This window comes from Echeneis naucrates, chromosome 24 (genome assembly GCF_900963305.1).
Source record: "Echeneis naucrates chromosome 24, fEcheNa1.1, whole genome shotgun sequence".
NCBI lineage: Eukaryota > Metazoa > Chordata > Actinopteri > Carangiformes > Echeneidae > Echeneis > Echeneis naucrates.
Genome location: NC_042534.1, coordinates 18,092,246 through 18,111,259, shown reverse-complemented (window position 1 = coordinate 18,111,259; position 19,014 = coordinate 18,092,246). Strand labels below are relative to the sequence as shown.

The window sequence follows — 19,014 nt, the reverse complement described above, 5'->3', positions numbered from 1 at the left end:
ATCAAAAAGCCTGAGTTAAAGGTAGAAATAAAAGTAGATATCAATGTCTTCTTTGATTATTAAGCTGACGTCGGTTCACCATTAGTACTGTGAAGGTTTCAAGTAAAGTATTTTGCAAATAAATGCACGAAATCACCAGAGTTCAAGGTTGATTAAATGTCATTTCCATATTTGCACATAAAATGAAATTTGTGCTGTCACAACAATGGAGTCACAGCTCTTCCAAGAGATGTTCCAAGCCCAGAGCCACCTTCCAGTCTTGTAGGATTTGGTTTATCTGGATATTTACTATATGCCATATTTTTAGTGGATGAACCAGAAAAACAGTCAGCCAATCAGAAGAGAAGCTCAAAAAACTCAGGTTCAAGCTCTGCAGATTAACAGATTTGTTATTACTAGAGAGAGAATGAAGCATGGGAGAGGAGATTTAAAACTACAATGGGATATGAGTATATTTTGTATGAGACAATTCATTGTATGAGACAATAAGTTCTTAAAACTACAACTATCATCAATAAAGTTAAAATGTGGACCATTAAATTAGTTTGACTAAATTTTTGATTCTCTGTGAGCCTATTTGCTGGTGACCAATGACCACTGTAAATGAAAGATGAAGATGAGAAATGCTTGACAAAATTATTTATGTGCAATAAAATATGACTAAAACTTTTTTTTTTTTTTTTTTATGACATGAAATACATTTTTGGCTTAAACCAAACTCTAAATGGGTTAAGGTTATTCAGTCAATGCACAAAGTGAATGAAGCCAATGAGTCAGTGATAAAGAAAGAAAATTATTTATTGGTTAAAATAGCTTTTCACTGATATAATGAATGGGTTCTTCAATGCTATGATGCACTTACACTGTACAACAGTGGATCCACATGGATAAGCATTGTCCAAATGGCTGCAACCCAAGACTGTTGCTTAAGTTCTGTCAGTCGGCGACATCTGTCACAGAACCAATGGTCAGATGTCTGATATGATCAACTGCAGTGATTCAAATAAATTAGTAATGTGTATCAGAAAACTCTTACTACCACTTACTGTCTGCACCATGTCACATCTCTATGACCGAGATCTCAGTGCAAACGCTGCTGTAGCCAAAGATCCATGACACATGTAAATACTGACAAAACAAAGCACAACTGACAAATGAGAGCAAAAGAGCAAAAAGAAAAGAAGCCTGGATTGAAATTCATTCTAGTGGTGTGTAGTTGTGGAGCTACATTGGCAAATTAAATTTTAATATAACTGACTAAATATTAGTCCAGATCTATAAGCAGTCTTCTAAAAACTCACATTTTTATTGTGACACAGTTAGCTTGATTTACAGTACTAAATATCTATGTCTCAAGCAGCAATGATTACGTCTAGAGTCTGAAATCAAAACATTAGCTACAGAACCAAGAAATCATTCACTGCCATATGTAAAACACAGAAAATCATTCTACTGTCCCTACTAAGGCCCACAGATGATGAATGAAGAGTGAAGGACAATGGTAAAGGCCTTTTTTTTTTTTTTTAAGAGCCCACATCCATACACATACACACCAACACAGACAAATCAAACCACAAAATGAAAATATCAAACCACATAAATTCAAAGTCTATCAGGAAACAACAATCCACACTGACAAGGTTACTGAAGAAAAACATACAAATTGTTTTACTGTCAATAAATATATAGTCAATGGGGAGTTAATGTTTGGTGTGAGTAAGAGATCCAGGATAGTAGTCATTTCTTTCTCCTAATGGTGGGTGTGCTACAAAAGCCCAGCAATAAATATTCACTGTAATATTCACTTTTAATCCAACAATTATCCAATGATGAGTTTCTAATGTCTGCCTACATAGGGATTTTCATTCAAATTGTTAAGGATGTAAGTTTAAAATTGTATTAACAGTCTTTCAGCTCCATTATACAAGTAAATTGTCAGAACAACTCAATGCAGCTGAGTCCATTAGACAGCAGCTGTTGATCACACGGAATTATTTAAAAGAGAGGGGTGGTCTCATTTTCTCAAAGTACCTGACCCATGTAAAGTTGTCTCTCAGGACCCGAACTAAGGCAGAGTGACATTATTCTGCAGTGATATCTATTAGTATGGACATTCAACAGCATATCTGTTATTTCTTAATCAGAACATGTCCTTTCGGAACCTTAACAAGTTTAACTGACCGTAACTACAGGGCTGTCGAGTTCAAAAAGCTTCCGTATGAATAAGAACCAAGCTGTAATCATAGCCTGTAATGACATGCTCCAGATCATCTGACTAAAATTAGGCATTGGGACATCTGTGGTTGGGCTCTGACTCTGGCCATACTGGATTCAGTACCGCAGCATAGTAGTAACATAGTAACAACACGATCATGGGTTTGGTTCCTGGTGCCTGGGGCCGTTCTATGCGGAGTTTGGATGTTCTCCCATGCCTGAGTGAGTTTCCTCAGGGTACTCTGGTTTCCTCCCAAAGTCCAAAGACATGAATTTTTAGGCTAACTGGTGTTCCTTAATTGCCCAGTGTGAGTGTGAGTGGTTGTTTGTGTTTGTCTGTCTCTTTGTGTTGGCTCAGCGATCGACTGGCAACCTGTCCAGGGTGTACCCTGCCCTTGCCCAATGTGAGCTGGGATTAGCTGCAGCACCCCTCAAGACCCAGAAACAGGTAAGTGGTAGAAGAATGAATGAATGGTTGAGCAACTGGAAAAAAAAGGTGTTGATGTGTATCTGCTGTTGAACAGGCAGAGCTGAAACAGTACCCTGCTATAAGGCTGCCACCTTGGCCTTGGGTCTCAGCTAATGAAGCAAAATGTTGTCATTGGAAGAGGAGTGGACACTGTGGAAATGAGAATACCTAGCTAAATAAAACCACATTTGCCACTTTGACCTGATGTGGATCTGGTCAGTGATTGTTTCTAAGGAGGTTGAGCTCCAACTACATCCCTGTGGCCAAGAAGTTATTTTATGGGTCAACTCCTCTACAAAGTTATGATAAAAGTAACTGAAAAAATATTTGCAACTTGTACCTTTGACAGTGTTACATAATTAGTTCAAACATCTCTTTGATTGATTAAGAGTCTCTATAATGAAGACAGTGACTGGGGTTAGTCCCACCTCTCACATGAACCTCTGTGAGTATTTATTGAGTGTGTCGTGACTCTCCAGCTGCAGACAGCCAGAGGTTGGGGGAGGAGGAGTTGGGGGTCACACATCCAGGTCATCCGGCCTGGCTCGGCTGCTCATACGGCTGCTGGCCCGGCTGCAGGGCCTGGCATCCATCAATGCCAAGGGCTGCAATTCATGTGCCGCTGATGAGGACAGTTTCTTATGCTCTTGAGTGTCGTCAGGGAAGTCAAACGCTTGTGCATGGGAGTTTGAAATAGTGCTTCCTCCACCATTCTGACCGAGCCGGTTCTGCTCTGTAGAGTAGTTGGCCCAGTTTTGTTCATTGGCCTGCTTATTATAATTGCGGCATGAGCCGGTTCCCCGCTCTCCTGTGGCCATCTTGTAGCCTGGTGGAGACATAGGCGTGAGCGGAGCAGTTGGGGAGGAACAACCGTTATAGTAGGCAAACTTAGTGGAAGGGCTTGTGGTGCCCCCACCACCAGGGAAGAGTGTGGTCTGCTGTTTCCCTTTCACACGGTCTTTGATCCTCTTAAAAAACACATAGAAAAGCTCAATGATGTTCAGGAGCAGGGACACCAGGGAGACCACCAACATGAAGATGATGAAGACTGTCTTCTCTGTAGGGCGGGACAGGAAACACTCAACCTTTTGTGGACATGGGGACCTCTCACAGGTATAGACTGCAGAGAGGCTGAAACCGTACATGTACCACTGGATCACCAGGAAACCCACCTCAAACATAGACTTGAAGAAAATGCTGACTATGTAGGTTCTGAGCAGAGCCCCCTTCATCTTCACTTTACCATGCTCCTCAATGCCATACTTTAGCTTTTTCATCTCAATTTTCTTCAGTGGGATATCAACATCACCTCCATCATTTTGAACTGCTTTAAGCTCTTCTTCCTTCCTATTCAGTTTCTGTTCCTTTCTGTTTAGATAGAAGACATGAGCCAGGTAGAGGAGGGTGGGTGTCGACACAAAGATGATCTGGAGGACCCAGAGGCGAACATGGGAGATGGGGAAAGATTTGTCGTAGCAGACGTTGTCACATCCAGGTTGCAGGGTGTTACATCTAAAGGCAGACTGTTCGTCTCCCCAGGCTGACTCCACTGCAGTGCCCAGGACCAGGATTCTAAAGATGAAGAGGACTGACAGCCAGACCTTTCCCCCAGCAGTGGAGTAGGCCTGGACCTTGTCCAACAGACGACCCAGAGCACTCCAGTCACCCATTCTCAGGGAGTGTTAGCTGGTGAGAGAAAGACACATTTTCACATTTTAATACTATGTGTTGAAAGATGTGGTCTCTGAGGAACATTTACAGTTATTTTTAGGAGTATTATTTTATTGAACAGTTTTGTTATTGGTGATAAAACATTTTCAGTCCAACCTGTTTAGGGAAACAGCATGTCAGACATAAGAATATTTAAAATCCAGGATTTACAAATGTTGAAACCACAAAGATTCTTTGTTAACTACTGTGGCAGTGAAGGGAAAATTAAGGATCTGTTGTGACTGTGAGAGTAATATAGATGAAAAGTTACAATAAAGCAAAGAGCTTGAAAACCACACAGATGACCTCTATTACACCATGTCAATTCACAGCAAATGCTAACAACAGCTTTAAAATCTGTATCAGTTTAAACACATGAAAAACATCAATGAGTCTAACAGTGAATAGGATGTGCTTGCAGTACAGACTGACTAGAAGCTGAATTGACTTGCAGAGCTACTAACATTGAGGCTGCTGGAGATGAGCCGTGATACAGTGTGATTGTGTACCTGATCTGAGAAGTGTTGAGCTGTGGCAGAGCAGACACTGCTGCTCAATATGGTCAGGAAGGCGTGTGGTGGGTCTTGTTCCACAGATCCACACAACACTTCCTGTGGGAAAATGAGGGCATAGACAAAAGTTTGACATTCAAAGTCCCTGTTGACCAGTGAAACGGGTCAATCCAGAGCTGCCCTGGGTGTCCACTCACAAACTCTGAGTAGTGACTAGTTTAACTCAAGTCAGTTTATTTATACTGTGCCAAATTAGAGGGGGGCAAATTCAGCAGCTCTCAACTCATCTGGGCCTGTCCCCTGACAACTAGTCCGCCCCCCAGTCACACTGAACGCAGAAACGATGTCAGAGCTGAGCTCACCAGTGAGAAGGAAACACACACTAGCTCTATTCAGCACTGATATAAAAGTTCTCCAAGCAACAAACATTTAAACAAGAATGCTAGAATGAAATGGTAAACCAATTGTTAATTTTCACAGCTCCATCTGAAATCTTGCCTAGAATCTGATGAAGGTTGGTGGCTCTGAGATGAAATGAACTATAACAAGGTTGGAGCAGATCCTAGGATGCTAAAAGGAAGTTGGCAATCAGACGTTTACTTCAGGCCTTCATAAATAGGTTCATGTGGATTAGTGGCATCCCCCACATAACCCAACTAGTATACCTTCTCACTTATTTCACCTTAAGCTATATCTTTCTGTTCTGTGACCTGTGGTCCTCTAGAATTCATCTGCAGCCTTCAGACATGAAGCAAGAACAATTAAAACTCATGAACCTCAGTGGATTTTATCACACAGAGAGCATCGCGCCCATTTATGCATGACTGAGTCTGTTTGGTCGAAAATGAAGAAGACATAGCAGAACAATAGGATGCAGAACAATGAGACTCTTAGTTGCCTCTCTGAAAACTGCTCCTCCATGAAGGAAAAACTCCAAATGATGGCGTTCTCCAGACTGCAGGTTTGATGCTGGACTCTCAAGTCTTAGTCCCTGTTATCTGAGTTCTTCAAAATAAAACACTAATTCCCTGATGTTCAAAGTCTGGAAGAGAGACCTGGTTCAGAGCCAGAAGAAATGATAACGGGATTGAAAAATAACTTCATTTTTCAAACGATATGTGAAGTAAAAGTTCAACCAGAGAATAAAAGCATGTCTCTCTTTTTCTCCCCGGATAAGTCTTAAAATATGGAGCAGTAGGCAAACCGGGATCATAGGCTCACATACTCAGGAAACTTCTTAAAGTTAGTGAAGCAGCAGCGGAGCAGCGCCAGTAAGGCGCAAAACTTACCTGGGAGCTTTAAGAGATAGAAGGGCGCCCGCCGGGACTTTCTCCGACACTTGTACTGGTCTCCCTCTGAAAGTGAAATCCTTTTTAAGAGTCCCGTCAGAGAATGGTTATGGTCACCTGATCTCTACGTCAGGACTGGCCCGGTCTACGGGGAGGACACTGGGAAAGACTCGCACTGAGACCGACAAGGTGTGGACTACAGACTATATTATCTGTATGTGTGCAGAAACAAAAGATTTTAGTTCCAGAACAGATATCGGCTGCTCTCTGACACGGTTCAAAAAGTCCAAAAGCTTAACATCCGGGGCTACTACAGAAAAAGTGAAACCAGCGACTATTTATTTACTTATAAAACTGTTTTTTTGCACAATATATGACACAAAACACGGATTTCCTCATCTTCTGTCGTTGTTTAACTTATGGATGAAAATACAGTGCAAATAAATAAATAGTGAAATCCCTTCAGGGACCCCTGGCGGTCCCTGGAGCCCTTTATGGAGGAGTGTTTTAAAGCATGTGACAACTGCCTTAATGTTAGTATGTTCCTTAGACAACCTTCACAAGAGAGCCTTTCTTTTACACCAGAGAAATAGCTGAATTTTGATGGCTATAATTAATGAATAATTTCTTTTATAGCTCAAACCTAAGTCTGAAAATATTTTTTCTTCATATGTTATAATGATAAAATAATCTAAAAAACGTTTGATTAACTCAGTTGTATTTCTGTTGAAGAAACCTATGTACAGGACACGGTTTATACTAAAAGTGTGCCTTCAATGTTCTTATAATGCTTCATACTGGACATTTTCATCACCTCCTGTACTGAGTGTTTATATCCTGAGGCCCACTGCTCCATTGCATATAAGTATTATATGCATGTGAGTATTAAAAGAAAATAAAAAGCGATGTTGTAAATTTAGATACAATCACCAAAGACTCAAATCTATTTGTTCCTGTGTGTTTTGTAACTTTCTACTGAACCAAAGAGCATTACACACTTTACCTCCCATTACACACCACCATCTGGTGGCTGCTTCACGTCAGTGTTTGTGCAGGGGAACGCCTCCATACATAGGCATTGGCATAACAATAAGACCACTGAGTAGTTAAATGAATAACACTGATTATCTCTTCCCCTGGCACCTGTGGGTGGGATATATTAAGCAGCAAGTGAAAATTTTGTCCTCAAATTTGTTGTGTTACAAGCAGGAAAAATGGGCAAGCCTAAGGATTTGAGTGAGTTTGACAGGGGCCAAACTGTGATAGCTAAATGAATGGGTCAGAGCATCTCCAATGACTTATTCTAAAATGGAGGAGGTAAAGACCTGTTATATCCTTTAATATGTAGTTAAGACGACCTTACTATCCTCCTTGGATTGGTGTAAATTACAGAGTGACAGATTCCTGCTTGCTAGATTTTCGGCTGCCACACCAGTGTGACCCCAATCCAACCTCCATAAATTGCTCTTTGTCCTCCATACAACTACAGGAAGGGATACGCAATTATGAGACAGTAAGATAATAAAGAATTGATGTCACATAAAGAAACCATAAGGCAAAAGTTCAGATGGGATTTAACTAATACCTTATATGTAGGAAGAATACAATATGCTTTAGAAGGCAAATTTATCTGGTAACCTCTTTATTGTATACAGTTTTATATTTTAGTATTCATTGCCTATGTTTCACACAAATATGACCCTATAATACTAAAAATTATTAAAAAAGATTCAAAAGGTTGATATTTCATTTTACTGTTCAGCTACAGTCACATTACATTAACATTATATAATGTAGATAATTTTATGTTTCAGTTTTACTTTACAGAATCAACATTCATGCATGCAGATAAGTCATTGTCTCTCTGGAGATTTGCTCACCTGGTGTGTATGACTTACTTGTTGTAATCTCTACATTTTGAATATTATGTCACATTTTCACATGATTTTATTTCTTCCGCTCCAGACTTATAGTCAATACAGAAACAAATATGATAAACAAATTGCATTGCAACAATCATAGATTAAGAATGAGCCACACATTGTTGATATTGACCAATTAGACCACTGAACAAATGGCTGTAAATAATTAAATTTATATAATTCTTTATATGTGAACAGTTAAAAGGAAAAAATCATCTCTAACTGACTTTATTCATTATTATTATTGTTGATATATCAAGTGTCTTTCTCTTTGCTAATGGAGTCAAAATCACTGCAGGGCTCTGTCAAACCCTGGGCATGCAGCTGCTGGAAGCCTCCATATGTGCTGCTCAAGCCCCCCCAGGCTGGGTTGGTTGGGTGCTCCTGTAAACTGGACAGAGGAAGCTGTTTTCTCTTTCCTGTCCTCCTGTTACAAAGCAGGTAGATTATCTCAATGATATTGAGCACCACAGAGATGCCTGAAACCACCAGCATAAATATGATGAAAATAGTCTTCTCTGTGGGACGTGAAATATAACACTGGGCTCCACTGAAACGAGCACAAGGTGGTGACATTGTGCAGTGGAAGTAGGTGACCATGAACACGGGGCCTAAAATGTAGAACTGGCCCACACTGAATCCCACCTCCAGAAGGATCTTGACTATCAGTTGGGTCATGTAGGTGCAAAACAGAATGCCTTTTATCTTCACCTTCCCTCTTTCATCCGTGTACTTTGGTTTCTTCAGTGCACTTACATTTGGACAGTTTTTCAGCTGTTCCATCATCCTCCTCTCTTTGTGGATGATGTGGACAGCGTGACCCAGGTAGACCAGGGTTGGTGTGGACACAAAAGTGATCTGCAGGACCCAGTAATGAATGTAAGATATGGGGAACATCCAGTTGTAGCAGGCATGTTTGCATCCTGGTTCCTGGCTGTCACAGTAGAACTCTGACACTTCATCTCCCCAGACTTTGTCTGCAGCCGCACCCAAGACAAAGATCCTGAACAGGAAGAGAACACTCATCCAGATCTTCCCCACCACAGTGGAGTGAGACTGGACCTTGTCCAACAGAGCAGACAGATAAGACCAGTCACCCATGGCTCAAACTCAAGTCTGAAGGAGAAGCACAAAGATGTTAAACTTAAAAGAAAAAAAATACAAAAAGATAGTGAATTATTACACCAACCAGTCAAGTCAGTTTTTAATATCACAACAAAGCAGTCGCTGCTGTCACCAAGGCTACCAGCCCCCTGGACTCACCTCCTTCTCTCCCAATGGGCTGGCTGACCTATTGCTACCTGAGCTCCACAGAGAACTCTGAAAGCAAAAAATGGAAAAATATATTCCTTAATGATACCAACACTTCAGCTTAAGACATGTGAGTCTCCAACAACGATCTACAGGCCATTAGTAACTTTTAACATGAATAATCACATTAATTCTAGACATGAATCAGATTCAAGGATGCAAGGATATACCCTCCATCCATAATAGGTTCTACTGTTCACCTCTTAAAGAAATCTCTTAAAATTCTCACAGACATGTGTATCATGTCATTCTAAGCCCCAAAATACCACAAACCTTTAAATAACACACAGAAAAGCAGCTATATCTGTTGAACATCCTGTTTTAAACTATGCATTTTAGTTAGCTTAGATATTGTTCATTGAGACTAGTGGTGTCCTTCAGACTTTGTGTACCACAGTCTTCTGAGACTGGGACAGGTGGCTGATCTTTTTGTTCTCAAAGTTACAAGTGTAAAATTAAAAAGTGAGAGAAATATTGTGAAGTAAATCAGCAGAGGGCATACAAGTTTTACATTAGTGTGATATATTTATATCAACAATATCAGACATAAAGTTATTCATGTTCTGCAAAAGATCTAAAGAAATACAGAGCTGCTTCCTGTGACAAAAGAATGTGGTAAATTTTTTAATTCAAAGTTCCATAAACATAAAATGTACTCGCCTGTTAGGCTTCAGGTATAACAATGTCTTTGTCGTGAGCCCAGATGAGCCAAAGAGTGGGCAACAAAAGATACAACAAAATGGCTAGAGGAAGACTTAAATAAGGCAGAGACGAGTGGGTTTGGTCTGGTCTAAGTGAAGCGCGTGATGATTTTGATGAGTCTTGAGAAAAGATGTCATCAGTTCCTGCTCCAGAACAGGAAGCAACAGTCATACACAACACCCAATTATTAGGCCACTCTGTAAATCATCTTTCTCTCTGAAATAGATCTGCCTACACCCTGGCAGTTATTTCATAGGCACACCCTGTTTATGTAAAATGTCGAAATGCAGGAATGTGGGTAGGAATCTAAATTGCCTAGGTCTGGGCGTGAGTGGTTGTTCGTCTCTGTCTGTTTAAATTGACTGGCAACCTGTCCAGGTTGTACCCTGCCCTCGCCCTGCACCACGGCCTGGGAAGCGAACCTACAAATGTCTTATTGTGGGGCAACAGCATTTACCACTGTGCCACCATGCTGCTCGCGTGGCATTCAATTGGGGACAAATTGAAGGGAAGGATAATACAAATGGTAACCAAAGAGCCCAGAACAACTTCAAAGAGATTAGAAGTGAACTTCAAAGTCAAGGTACATCTGTATACCCGCTGGTACTTTCTCCAACACTTCTACTGGTCTCCCTCTGACTGGAGTGAAATCCTTTTTAAGAGTCCCGTCAGAGAATGGTTATGGTCACCTGATCTCTTCGTCATGACTGGCACGGTCTGCGGGGAGAACACTGGGAAAGACTCACACTGAGACCGACAAGGTGTGGACTACAGACTATATTGTCTGTATGTGTGCAGAAACAAGATTTCAGTTCCAGAACAGATATCAGATCACACCATCCATCCCTGTTTGCGCCAAAGTGTACTGAATGTCAGATGACTGAGGACCACTCCTGTTAAGAGCAAACCATAAAAAGCAAGACTGGAATTTGCCAAAAATGCATATTCTTCTGGGAGAATCCCCTGTGCACAGATGAGACAAAATCTAAAGTTTTTGGCTAGTCACATTAGCTCTATGTTTACAGACTATAGAAAATAACACTTTAGCCCTTTTTAATGAAGTCCAATCAATTCAATTAAACACTCCAATGAAGGTGTAGAACCATCTGACCGATGATCCGAAGAAATGGATTGCACCTGAGTTAAATATATGAGTGACACAGCAAAGGGTCTGAATACTTAATACTAAAATGACAAAATATTTGTGCTTTTCTGTCAAAATGGGGTGTTGTGCGTACATTAATGAGGGAAAATATCTACTTAAATGATTTAAGCAAATGGCTGCAATGTAACAAAGAGCAAAATGTAAGGAGATCTGAATACTCTCTGTACCCACAGTAAATCCTATTGAACATTTGTGGAAGGCGCTGAAAAATGCAGTCTTGAGAAGGCACCCTTCAAACCTGAGACAGCAGGAACAGTTTGCTCACAAGGAGGTGCAGAGGTCTCAGTGAGAGTTACAGAAATCGCTTGATTGCAGTGATTGCCTGAAAAGGTTGTTCAGTAAAATATTAAGTTAAAGGTAACATCATTTTTGTCCAGGCCAATTAAGTTTCATTAGGTTTTGTTTTTTTTTTTTTTTGGGGGGGGGGGGTTATCCTTATGTTGAACCAAGATTCAAAACAATTTCTGATTTTCATTAGTACATTTTCAACACAACACATTTTAAGTTATTATTACTTTTGTCAGTTTCAAGTTGTTTCAGTGATCATTTTGGGTTTTCCGTTCTTTCACGTAAGGTGCCCAACAAATTTGTGTGTGTTTAGTTAAGTCAGCAAGTGTACATGGACTCTACTGTAAGTACTGGGTTCAATAGATTCCCTAAGATTGTCATGGTCATAGATTTAAAGTCTGAGTGAATCAAGCAATAATCCACTAAGTGGAACTTTGGCCTTTTCCTGTCAGGTCCTTGACCACAGCAACAACCTGCAGCCATTCGCCTCTCTGACTGTTTTAGGGTTTTAGATCCAGTCAGGGCGGTCGGCTGGTAGGATGTGATCACACACTAGATTTAGTCATAAGCAGTATCTGAACCACCTGAAAACCTTTAGTACAAGCAAAAGTCCTGAAAGCGGAACAACAATCCAGTTTGGACAACACAAAGGTTGAACTGCATTAGGTTTAAGAGGTAGACCTGGTGAGGGTCAACTAGAGGGAAGACGAAGAGACTATGGATCAAACTGGAATCTGTCTGGGGCCAATGACTAGCATCTGTTTCATCTGAGTGTGGGAGCAAAAGGTTTTGTAACCTGCAGCTTCTCAGAGCTGATGACATCTGGCTTATCAACAGTGGAAATGATTAGCTGAGGACTTTTGTTTTGAGGGAGGAGAATTTTGTGATTCACATATGTGAGCAATAGAAGAAAGTGTGAAAGTCTATTCTGAGTCAGCTCAGCGGTCACTAAAGGATAACGATGTAAAGATTCTCATTCTACAGCAATTTTTTTTTTTTTTTATTGTACCTTCTCTTTACATGTAGTGCTATACATAATGGTATAGCTTGGATTTAGGATTTATTTTTTGCAGATTGGAAGAGCCAGGAATTACACCAACCTTCTGATTAGTAAACTACTCACATGCACCTGTTGCACACCACTATCCAAGAGCAGGATCAGAACAACAAAGACCACAATGGAATTTATTTTACAACATGAAATAGCTACCTCTCTGCACATTGGTAATTAGGTGTTTTATATTCATGTGTATAGGTTGAAACTGTAAAAATTATAACAATTGTATATATTTACACATACAAACGTACTTTAATATATATTTATTAATATCTATTAATTTAATATTTCATATAAACTTACATTGTCATTCTTCTCTTTTGTCTCTCTCTCATACAATAATACACATACACACAAACTGGATATACTTCAGTATCATTATCATTTCATTATTCTTTTCTTACATATTATATATCCTTCGTTTTGCATTTGCTTCTTTTCAAATCTGTTTTATATATATATATATATATATATATATATGTGGTCTCTGTGTATGAGTATTTGCTTGGGCTATCTTCTCCAACTTTCTCCAAGAGACCAAAGACATGCAGGTTCATCACCAGTCCATCACAGGGCCAACGTACAAAGGCAGACAGAGAAGAACCACTCACACTCACACTCAGACCTATGGCCAATTAACCTGAATATGGATGTGTGACGTTGGGAAGAAAATGGAGTAGCCGGAGAAAACCCACGCAAACTCCACCCAGGAACCGAACCTGCAATCTTCTTGTTGTGATGCAAAAGCACCAACCAGTATTCGGCCGTGCTGCCTTGACACTCTGACTTGACCATTGTAATCACTGATTGTCAATGTTGTTCATTTCTGTTTAGTGAAGTTTTTCTATGCTTGGCTTTGTGGATCCAGGCCTGGGTCACGGTCATATGATGAAACATAGCTAACACTTTTCCCTCTTCCTTGACCCTTTCAAGTCCTCTATAATGGTGACGCAGTTGACTCTTTGACCAGTTGATGAATCTAGTGTTAGCTCCAGCGCAACCTCAGCTTATTAGTCAAGGGCTCGTGGACACATGGACAGAGGAGTGAAGGTTATTCATCCTGTCATTTCTCCCCATGTGATGTCACATTGTGGTTAGGGAGGGTTCTGTTGTCATCAGCTGAATTATAAGAAGGAAGTGAGAGAATCCCAGTAACAGCAAAAGACTGACTGACAAAGGAAGCACCCATAACTAAGGTAGGACCTGAGCTAATTCAATTCAAATGAATTATCAAGTATTTTTCATATAAAATCTAAAAATCAAATCAGAGGCTGTTAAAGCTAATCAAAAGCCTGAAAGTCAGTTAATTAGCTGGTTGCCCAGCTAGCCTACTTACCCTACATGTCTGTCTCACAGTAGTCAGCTGCATTTTCCTCAAGAATTTCTTTTAAAAATCTCCCTGAACTCATATTACCAGTTAGTGTTTTGGATTTCCATGACAATGCAATCTGCTGTCATCATCTGTGGTCCTTTACAAGTTCTGTCCATTTTCTATCAAGGAGCTCAAAATGTTTTTGTTGTTTTTTGAACTTATGCTTGACGTATGCTTTTGAATGGATCCTGTTTCTATTTTCTTTTTCTCTCAGGCTTTCATCATGGGGGAATGGTCCTTCCTATCTGATCTGCTGGACAAGGTGCAGTCTCACTCCACAGTCATAGGGAAGGTCTGGATGAGTGTTTTGTTCCTCTTCAGGATCTTCATCCTAGCTGCTGGTATAGACACAATATGGGGAGATGAACAAGCAAACATGGACTGTAACACTAAGAGTCCTGGTTGCAGGAATGCCTGCTATGATAAATCATTCCCAATGTCCCACACTCGTTTTTGGGTGCTTCAGATCCTGATTGTCTCTACACCGACACTCATCTATCTGGGTCACGTTTTGCTGGTGATTCGAAGTGAGAACAAGTTGAGGAAACGCCTGGAGCATAAACTTGGTAGGAATGGAATTGTCAAAGCGCCAAAATACTCAGATGAACATGGAAAAGTGCAGCTGAAGGGCATCCTTCTTGTCAGCTATATGATACAGTTGCTGGTGAAGATCCTGCTGGAGATGGGATTCATCGTCGGTCAGTACTACCTCTATGGCTTCATATTAATGCCAACTAAGATTTCATTTAACCACGACCCCTGTCCAGCTCCAGTAGACTGTTTCATAAGTCGTCCCACAGAGAAAAACATCTTTATAGTCTTCATGATGGCTATGGCTGGTGTTTCTGTGATCCTCAACATCTTGGAGATGCTCCACCTGATCATCTCCAAGATAAAGGAGAGGAAGAAAGGAAACAGTTGCTCACCTGTCCCACAGGCATACAGCCTCGTGGGACCAAAGCACAATGAGAAAGTCACACTGTGCTAAAGGACTACGACCTGACACAATCAGCTTTCATGTAGTCTTCTTAGCTCCAGATTGGCAGATACATGTTTTATCACTACCTTATTCATTACTTTAAATGTGTTGTTGGTAGTTAACACTGCTCACATGTTAATAGCATAATTTAAGTTCCACATTTAAAAATTCACATGTCCTGTTGAAAAGGTCCATATTTGGACTTCGCAAGTTTTTTATGTTAAGAAAAATTCCAAACATATTACTTGCTGTTACAATCAGGAACTGTAGCAGCTGTTGATAAAAAATACTTGGCAGGACACAATTTGTAAAGGTGTATTAATGCTGCCCAAACATGGATGAGTGGCACAAACTTAACATACATTTTGCCCCCTTTCCTTCAGGCTAGAAAACCAGTCACCAAGATGGTGTGTGAAGAGGTCCCACTATAGTATTACAGACTTACAGACACCGTCATGGAAAAGAAAAAAAAAAAAAAAAGTTAGAGATCACAAAATGTCCATTAACCTATATCAAAGGTTAATGGGCATATATCAAAGTTAACAACAAGCAACAGGTCTATTTTATATGTAAGGTCTAAAGTCATTTTTACTGTTACATGCTATGAAGTCATACAAAGACTTGGAAAATATCACAAAACATTTTGCCTCATACTGTCTAGATGGCTGCGGCAACTTTTGTGCCATTTGCATTTTCTCTAAAGAATGGTTCAGGTCTCTTAATGGATTTTTATTTGTTTGCTCTTTTCAAAGTGTCAGCACCTAAACATTGTCGGCAGTATTGGGGAAACAAATAAATAGAAATTTAAGAAAACCAAACTGGGAAAGTATAAAAGGAAATATTCTAGCCCAACTGTCTAGCCATATCTGTCATTACAAGAGGGGAAGAATCCCCGGGTGTCACTTCATCTTTGATGGTCAATAATTATATTTGTATATTGCTAAATCATAATATACATTATCTCAAGACATTGAGATCTAGACCTTACCTGATAAAAAGGTATGTACTTTTATGTTGTAGAAACCTTAATATAAGATTAATATAAATAAATCTGGCGTATAATCTGATTAAGGGATTGTCTAGTAATTAATTTTACTTTGTGTGAAAGCACACAAAAACCTTACTGGAGCTTGCAGGACAGGTCCAGCGTCGCTTCCGTCCTTTAAACACTTACATATAAATGCTGGTTAATTCAAGTTATGAGCTGATAACCTGGCTCAATGTTAGTTTCTTTGCAGCTTTTTTTTTTTTTAAACTCTAAATGTATGTGTGGGAATTATTATAGACACACAGCTGCTCTACAACCCAGTTCATATTTTATTTTCATGTTTTCAAAGTTTGCTTAAAGCAAGAATACATCTTTCTTTTTTAATCATGTCATCAATTCAATAAGTAAATCTATAAATCAGTGGATAATGAAATTCATAAGATGATAGGTTTCGGGTCAGCAAAATATCTGGTCATCAAATCACAACATATGTGCGCATCTTATATTAATTATTGATCGTATCTGCAATAATTTCAACTGCTTATTTATGAAGTCAATCCCAACTGACTGGGGGAGAGTAGGATTCACCCTCATTGGTCACCAGTCCATCACAGGGATGACACATAGACAAACAATCAGACACTTAACACAAATGGGCAACTTATAAAGATAACCACACAGAGTTTGATGACATCAGTTTTTTTTTTTTTTTTTTTTATATACACAACTATATATTTATCAACTCTTTGCACTTTTATGTCTCTGTCCACAAGCAGATGCTCAATCAGCAAAAGCTAATGGAATTATGCCACCGATTTCAACCTAGGGCCAGTGCAACAAGAGCCAGCCCAATTAACCTGCTTGCAATTCCCCCATGATTAAGTGTTCCAGCAGTGAGTCACAATTGTTAACTCAGATTTAAAGTACATGCTTTGGTTCAGAACAGCTACATCTTGCACATGCCAAAATAAACATTGTTCAAAGTCACATCTATTCAGAGATCCATCAAAAGAGAACAACCTCTTTTTAGACATTGTCTTCTCAGTACGGTGTCCTTTCGTCGATTCCAATGGCATGAGGTATGTTGCAGGTGAGCGCAGCTCACACCAGACGAAAGTCAGCCAATCATTACTCCCTTGAAAAGACAATGTCATGTCTCTGTTCAGTCATTATATCAAACAACGCTGCAATCAATCCAGATGAGTCTCTTATCCTCACTCCTGCTGTGGTCAAGTGAAGTTGAATGATGGGGAACTTAAAATATCAGTGGTAACAAATGCAAATTTTGACCAACACGTTCTAAAAAAAGTTGGTAAGAAATGTTACACAGCAGCCTTTATGGGGGACTCTCCGGCCAAAGAGGAGAAAAGAAAGGCTAAATCACAACATAGTCAAGAGATCTTTCTTTCTTTTTTTTTTTTTTTTTTTTTAAATTGGTGTATATCAGCTGTACTGAAATATTGAAGATTTTTACAAAAACAGATTCATTAGAGCCATTCAGCACTCCATGTCAGGAATTAAAACTATAAATCATGTTAAAATGGAATAAAATCACAATGACAAGGAGTAAGTGCTGCAATCCGTTGCCATTGTGGCTTTGTTTTGATGATACCATGGTAACAGTTGTCTAGATATTCTGTCCTAAAGACAGTGTGTAGCTCAGACTTCCTGACATCACATGATGTTGAAATTTTAAAAAAAAATAAAAAAATAAAAAATAAAACAAATAAAGTGAACTCAGAATTTTATTCCATTTAACATGATTCAAAGGTTTTAATTCCTGACATGGAGCCAGCAGCAACACAAAAGATCTCTTGACTAGGTTGGGGAACTTTTCAAATATCAGTGGCAACAATTGTAAATTTTGAATAGAAATCCTCTGGATTATATACAGTACAGGCCAAAAATTTGGACACACTTTCCTATTCATTTGAATGAGAAGGTGTGACACAGACAGACACACAGACGAAATGATTTATAGAAAGAAGTGCAACTGACTGACTATTTTAGAAATACAGAATCACTTGAGAATTTAAGCACAATTTGTGGGAGAACACCTGAAACAATCGTTGTTCCTTTCTCTTAAAATAATTGACTCCATCGTTACAGCTGGTATTATTCACAAGCATGTCAAACTTTTAATTTCTTTGAAACCTCTCTGTCCCAGTCAGTGTCAAGAACTTCATTACCCAACTCAACAGAGTCAAAGAGTTGTGCGAATGGACCCTTAGACTGAACAAAACTTGTTTGGGGACCTAGCTCAAAACACCTCCTCTTCCTCAGATGAATGAAGCTTTCACCACCATTTATCTGACTGTGAGCAGCATGCCCGGACTCCATTGCTGCTGACTTGTGTTGCTGTCCTGAGAAGAGTTTGGTGTCTGGGGAATTTAACACATCCTTTACTCTGGCAATTGTGGTAATGGTTTTTGTCTCTCCACTTAAAGGATTGTGTACAGGATAATCTGGCGCTTTCTTAGTCTCAGGATTTGGTACACGATAGGGATTTGTAGTCACAAACGAGAATCGTGAGAGTTTCGCCAGTGTCGAAGAGGCTACAGCATGGCTCACCTGGAGAGCTGATGGCATGTTGATGTTAGAGCTTGAAGTTAAAGGTGTGGATTTAACAGTGGTCAGTCCGGTACTTTGTTGCTGATCTAAATCTTCAGTATGATGACTCATTATTTTGCCTAAAGTTCTTCCTCGAGCCTCTTTGTCCTTCCTAAAGAGGAAATCATCCTCATCCAATTGTATTGGCATGAAACAGGAACTATCATCACACCCACTGGCTGACTCATTGGGTCTATGTTCAGTTTCCAGCTCTGAGCTGAGTGAAGGTCTTATCTTCCTTGGTCTGAAGACAAAGTTTGACAACTTTGAGTGAAGATCTGCCCCTCTTTCAGCTGCAGCTCCCATCTTTTCCCTCAGCAGAGAACATGTGGTGTTTATCACAGTCTGGTTCCTTTTGTTGCTGCCAGAGGACTGACTGTCCTGGATCAAGCTGTTTCCAGCTGACGAGAGTCCGCTGCTACTTTG

At 39.8% G+C, this 19,014-nt stretch overlaps 4 protein-coding genes across 8 annotated transcripts in view; 1 reads left to right on the top strand and 3 right to left on the bottom strand.

The window, feature by feature from the left end:
• Window positions 1–780: 780 nt before the first annotated feature.
• On the bottom strand, window positions 781–6,290 carry LOC115037410 (gap junction alpha-1 protein-like). 2 transcript variants are annotated; one of them, XM_029495931.1, is made up of 3 exons: window positions 6,195–6,290; window positions 4,903–5,004; window positions 781–4,369 (listed from the first exon to the last, which is right to left on the bottom strand). In XM_029495931.1, exon 3 carries the CDS (start codon window positions 4,351–4,353, stop codon window positions 3,202–3,204), a length of 1,152 nt encoding a protein of 383 aa, XP_029351791.1. In that variant the 5' UTR covers window positions 4,354–4,369; window positions 4,903–5,004; window positions 6,195–6,290; the 3' UTR covers window positions 781–3,201. The 2 variants fall into 2 exon arrangements, with proteins under 2 accessions (XP_029351791.1, XP_029351792.1); XM_029495932.1 differs by lacking the exon at window positions 4,903–5,004 and having other exon boundaries at window positions 6,195–6,242.
• Window positions 6,291–7,913: 1,623 nt separating this feature from the next.
• LOC115037513 (gap junction Cx32.2 protein-like) lies at window positions 7,914–10,145 on the bottom strand. The gene is made up of 3 exons (XM_029496112.1): window positions 10,088–10,145; window positions 9,380–9,436; window positions 7,914–9,232 (listed from the first exon to the last, which is right to left on the bottom strand). Exon 3 carries the CDS (start codon window positions 9,215–9,217, stop codon window positions 8,372–8,374), a length of 846 nt encoding a protein of 281 aa, XP_029351972.1. The 5' UTR covers window positions 9,218–9,232; window positions 9,380–9,436; window positions 10,088–10,145; the 3' UTR covers window positions 7,914–8,371.
• A 3,663-nt stretch (window positions 10,146–13,808) lies between these two features.
• Window positions 13,809–15,222, top strand: LOC115037336 (gap junction Cx32.2 protein-like). Its single transcript, XM_029495795.1, has 2 exons — window positions 13,809–13,835; window positions 14,226–15,222. The coding sequence occupies exon 2, from the start codon at window positions 14,235–14,237 to the stop codon at window positions 14,997–14,999; it is 765 nt and encodes a 254-aa protein (XP_029351655.1). The 5' UTR covers window positions 13,809–13,835; window positions 14,226–14,234; the 3' UTR covers window positions 15,000–15,222.
• Window positions 15,223–16,630: 1,408 nt separating this feature from the next.
• Window positions 16,631–19,014, bottom strand: part of LOC115037333 (DNA helicase MCM9-like) — a 20,530-nt gene continuing 18,146 nt past the window's right edge. For all 4 annotated transcript variants that reach the window (XM_029495791.1, XM_029495792.1, XM_029495790.1 and 1 more), the window contains exon 15: window positions 16,631–19,014. This exon is cut by the window's right edge and continues 502 nt beyond it. In XM_029495791.1, coding sequence (XP_029351651.1) covers window positions 18,109–19,014 — 906 coding nt within the window. In that variant the 3' untranslated portion in view covers window positions 16,631–18,108.